General features: G+C 28.1%; 1 protein-coding gene across 2 annotated transcripts; it reads left to right on the top strand.

Annotated features, from left to right (window-relative positions):
• Window positions 1-3,725: 3,725 nt before the first annotated feature.
• Window positions 3,726-5,040, top strand: LOC107021437 (expansin-A4-like). Of its 2 annotated transcripts, XM_027917482.1 has the most exons (3): window positions 3,726-4,339; window positions 4,409-4,728; window positions 4,765-5,040. In XM_027917482.1, the coding sequence occupies exons 1-2, from the start codon at window positions 3,864-3,866 to the stop codon at window positions 4,716-4,718; spliced, it is 786 nt and encodes a 261-aa protein (XP_027773283.1). In that variant the 5' UTR covers window positions 3,726-3,863; the 3' UTR covers window positions 4,719-4,728; window positions 4,765-5,040. The 2 variants fall into 2 exon arrangements, with proteins under 2 accessions (XP_027773283.1, XP_015077583.1); XM_015222097.2 differs by having other exon boundaries at window positions 3,730-4,339; window positions 4,409-5,040.
• The last annotated feature ends 209 nt before the right edge of the window (window positions 5,041-5,249 follow it).

The raw sequence follows: 5,249 nt of genomic DNA, 5'->3' as shown, positions 1-5,249 counted from the left end.
ATATTCTCTTCACCACATAGTTGTTATTTTTTTTTTAAAAATACAAAATTATATGAACTTCTACTGATATTCTAATATGTATGTTTTCATCACATCATATATGAGAAAAATTATAACTTGTAATATATTTCGTATTTAACTTTTGAAGAGTCCGGAGCTTAAAGGGTACAAAATATTAACAAAAATTTAAAAACGGTATGTAAAATTTTATATTAACCAAAATGGTAAAATCGCTGCATCAATAGCGACTTATCCCATCGGAAAAAGCAAAATCTGATTTTTTTTTAAAAAAAATGAAATCGCTGCCGATTTATAGAATTTTTTTTTTATTTACAAAATCGCTGCTAAAATAATAATTTTATTTTAAAAAATAAGGAAATCGCTGCCCCAACAGCGATTTCATAAAAAAAATTTAAGGAAATCGCTGCAGGGCAGGGATTTAATATTTTTTTAAAATTTTTTTTTGAAAGCGATTTCGTTAATTTTTTTTAAAAATCGCTGAATTTGTAAAAATGATTTTTTTTTTAAAAAAAAATCAGATTTTGCAAAATCGCTGCAGAGGCAGCGATTTTGTTTTTTCCGGTGGGATAAGTCGCGGTTGGTGCAGACTGCAGCGATTTTACTGTTTTGATTAATAAAAAATTTTATATACCGTTTTGAAATTTTTGTTAATATTTTGTACCCAGGCTCCGGACTCATCTTTTGAATACGTAAAGTTTTGTTTAAAAATCTAATTCGGTACTTCACAATCTTTTTCCGGAAAGAAATCCCCACAATAAGGAAAAAAACATTTACAAATATGGACCCTTCATAAATTTTTAACCTAAGTTTCTTCCACGTAGTTGTAAATATATATTTTTTAATTTAACCTTTTAGTCCGTTATAATCTTCCACATAGTTGTAAATATATATTTTTTAATTTAACCTTTTAGTCCGTTATAATCTTTATATATTTATTAGTCACTCTTGCTCTTCTTTAATATCAGTTTCTTTAACTACGTATTTAAGAAAACGAATTAAAAGATATTTTGATACATTCTATATACTTTTAGTTTAAAATTATAAAATTAAATTTTATTTTTCTTAAATTTCATATTTGAGATGGTAATTTGTAAATAAATTGTGAATGAAAAAGGAAATGCAGGATCAAATTGATAGGGTAGGAAGTCCTTTAGATTAATTTTTGAGAATTTTAAGAAATCTCGTAGTGTCAGAGTTAACTACATTCTATCCATACTTCTTTTTAAATTATAAAATTCACTTAAATTTGGTGGAAGTCGGATACACACCAAAACGTTCCGATACATCTGATGCATTGCTCAATTATTCGATATATCAGATCTCAATTTCGGATAAATCACTCAATGTTCAATACATCAATGAACGTCCTGATACATTACATACGTCCCTATGCATGGCATAAAGTGATTTATTTGATCGATAAAGTGATGTATCCAAAAATATAAGAGAGTAGAGATATTTTTCAAATTGTAGAGATTTTTAGAGAATATAGTAAAATAAATTGTCCATTTAAGTAATTTCTAATTAATTTTTTTCCCACTCTAATTTCTTCCACGATCTATATAAACTCTAAATCGTTTTCCCATAAATTCTATTTTCTGCTAAAAATTGTGGTCTGAGACAAAAAGAATAATAAAATTTAATTCATAATCTTTTATTTCTGAAAATTACTATAACAAATTGAACAATGAATATTCAAAGGAAAACTCAACAAACTGTTGGAAAGAAGAAAGAATTAGGCTTGTTTGACATTTATTTTTGGCAGGCCAAATCACTTAATTTAAAATTTTAAAGCGTTTGGAAAAAATCACTAAAATTACTTTTAAACCGAAGAAGAAGCGGTCCTCTTCCATTTAAAAAAGTTGAAAAAATCTGATTCTTAGAAAAAGCAGAAGCAGAAAATTATATTTTTTCAAAACAAAATATCGTTTTCCTATATACATATATATCTATTATTAATTAATTAGTGTATTTTATAAGTTCGGTTAAATTTGATTTACCAATTTATATTTTATTTTTATATAACAAATTTATTTTACATTTATATGTTATTATTTTTACATTTTATATTTTATTTGACGTATTATTTTGCAAGACTAGAACAAGAAAAGCTAATATTGATTGAAAAATTGAATATGTACATTTTAGTTTAATTAAAATTTTATAATAAATAATTAAAATAATTTATCTGTATAAAATAATTCTGATATTAAAAGTACACTGATGACTCACAAAAGTTCTTTTTGAAAAAGATTAGTTAAACCTTATCAAAAATACTTGTCAAATAAATTAACCAAATACAAATCATAATATATATATGTATATATATATATATATAAAAAACGTTTTTCTAAAATAATATTTTTGAAAAATACTTGTAAATATAAACAATGTAAAAGGGGCTCTAAAACTAAATTAGACAATTTGGACCCAAAGACTATTGTAAGGGAGCCACATCCATGATTTGTGAGACCATCAATTACTAATGCTTCAATTTAAAGAAAACAAAGAAAAAAGGGAGTTTGACCAAAGTGAGATATGTAGGGCGTAATATATGGGCCGATGATTGCGGATAAATTACCTCAAATTTGGCCACTTTCCATATTCTCAAACACACTATTATTAATTTATTTTTCAAATTTCACACTTCCAGCAGCTAAGTTGGCAAAAAGTGAAACCACTAATCAAATACTAGACAAAAAAAAAAAAAAACTAGTAATATTATTATTATGCTCAAAGTTTTGGGCAAAAACATGATGCTTTAAGACAAAGAGAATTTTGTAGCATACAATGAGATGAGACTGTTATTATTATTTTTGTACCTACTTTCAATTAATTATGCAACGTAACAACAATTTTCAAACACAAGCAACTTAGGTAAATATGGGTACCCTTCATTTTAGGCTCATAATTTGATCTCTCTGTACCAGTACCTAATTGTAATAATTTTACGGTCTTAATATTTATATTATATATTTTTTTTTCACATGAGTATTTTAGATAACTTTCAAATGAAAAAAAATTATTTTTTCTCTTCTGCATTCAAATACATATAACTGAAATTTTAGCCAATTTTAACACGTATTTCAATTTTGTATGATTGAATGTAGACATAATGGAAAAATTGAAAGGGTGTTAAATAAGTTTATTAGATGTATCTTTGTGTTGATAAAATAACGGTTGAAGTTTGTTAAATTATAAAACATTGTATTTCAAATTTAGTTGAATAGTGGGAGCGGAAAATTCGGGAGTAATTAATGAAAATGTGTAAAAAGTGTCAGTAGATTGACGGAATTAAAGATAAAAAGCGGCTGCAAGTGTTTCATGGGAAACCTTTTGATGTGGACCTTTTTTTTTCGATCTTTAATCCCATTGCATTCCAATCAAATCAAATTAAAATAAATTAAAGATCCAATATCATGACTGCTTTATTTTTAATCAGAGATTTTATATTCGAGCTTTGAAAAAAAATATTTTGAAAGTTCTACTCTCAAATGAGTATTGTCGTATGCGATTCGTATTTAGTTTAACCTCAAATGCAAGTGAAATTTGAAAATGCAAACACAACGCATCTAAACACACATTTAAGACATTTAAAATCAATAGACTGTATCAACCTATTTATGTATTATTTAACTTGTATATTCAATATTTTTTTTTGACGATTGGACAAAACAAAAAACAAAATTAAAATTGTTTCTTTTTATGTTCTTGTTCCCGCCAATATGTCCTTTGATTAAGGAGGACCAAACTTAGGTATACACACATAATTTCTCTGTTATAAGTAGTGCTTCTCCTTGCATCATTTTCTTCAACAACCTCAACTCCATTAAATCTTAAGAATGGGTATCATAATTTTCATCCTTGTTCTTCTTTTTGTAGACTCATGTTTCAACATTGTTGAAGGAAGAATCCCTGGTGTTTACTCTGGTGGTTCATGGGAAACTGCACATGCTACATTTTACGGCGGAAGTGATGCTTCTGGAACAATGGGTGGTGCGTGTGGTTATGGAAATTTATACAGCCAAGGATACGGAGTTAACACAGCAGCACTGAGTACTGCTTTGTTTAACAATGGATTAAGTTGTGGAGCCTGTTTTGAACTTAAATGTACAAATACTCCTAATTGGAAATGGTGTCTTCCTGGAAACCCTTCCATTTTAATCACAGCTACCAATTTCTGCCCACCAAATTACGCGTTGCCAAATGACAATGGTGGCTGGTGTAACCCTCCTCGCTCTCACTTTGACCTCGCTATGCCTATGTTTCTCAAACTTGCTCAGTACCGCGCTGGCATTGTTCCTGTAACTTATCGCAGGTAATATATCAATCAATTAAATATACCGGAAATAATTTCAATAGTAATGTGTATTTGTGAAATGTTCAGGATCCCATGCCGAAAGCAAGGAGGAATCAGATTTACCATCAATGGATTCCGTTACTTCAACTTAGTTTTGATCACGAATGTAGCAGGTGCAGGGGATATTATTAAGGTTTGGGTAAAAGGAACAAAGACAAATTGGATTCCATTGAGCCGTAATTGGGGACAAAATTGGCAATCAAATGCGGTTCTAACTGGTCAATCACTCTCTTTCAGAGTTAAAGCTAGTGACCATCGATCTTCTACTTCATGGAATATTGTTCCTTCTCATTGGCAATTTGGCCAAACTTTCACCGGAAAGAATTTCAAAATATAAAATTAGTAAGGCTATTGTTATTTTTAATTTGTGGGAAAACTAGGATATTTCAGAGTGTTGTTCAGCTTAGGGAAGGAAATCGAGTCCTCGCTGAAAATTCAAATAGATAATCAATTAAATTACTAAAATTCTTCGATATTTCTGAGTGTGTGTATCAACATTTTAACCTAAGTATGGTTAAAGGGGAAAAGCGAAAGGCTATATATCTGTAATGGAGAGAAAGGTTGAAGTGGCTGCAAAATCATGTAGCCCGCAGCTTTTTTTTTTTGACTTTTACAATATACATCACAAGTTTTTATAAATGCATTGTCCTTCTCTTCAATCTTTTTTACCTTATTTCCTTTTACTAGTTTATCATACCTGTTTTGTAGGTGTGTTGCAACAATTAATGAAATTATATATAGATATAAGAATGATAATTATTAAATAATTATAATTGACGTTAAAATAAATATTGTATTTATATTAATAATTAAAATAAATATTGTACTCAATTATGTTATTATCTTTAAATAAAATTTTTAATATTTA

The sequence above is a fragment of the Solanum pennellii genome, chromosome 6, assembly GCF_001406875.1.
Source record: "Solanum pennellii chromosome 6, SPENNV200".
NCBI lineage: Eukaryota > Viridiplantae > Streptophyta > Magnoliopsida > Solanales > Solanaceae > Solanum > Solanum pennellii.
Note: the sequence above shows the minus strand (reverse complement) of the source record. Positions and strands in the feature narration are given on the sequence as shown.

Coding starts and splice junctions, on each gene's coding strand:
- LOC107021437 (XM_027917482.1), top strand. CDS start 3,864: ATGGGTATCATAATTTTCATCCTTGTTCTTCTTTTTGTAGACTCATGT. Junction 4,340..4,408: donor GTTCCTGTAACTTATCGCAG/GTAATATATCAA, acceptor TGAAATGTTCAG/GATCCCATGCCGAAAGCAAG.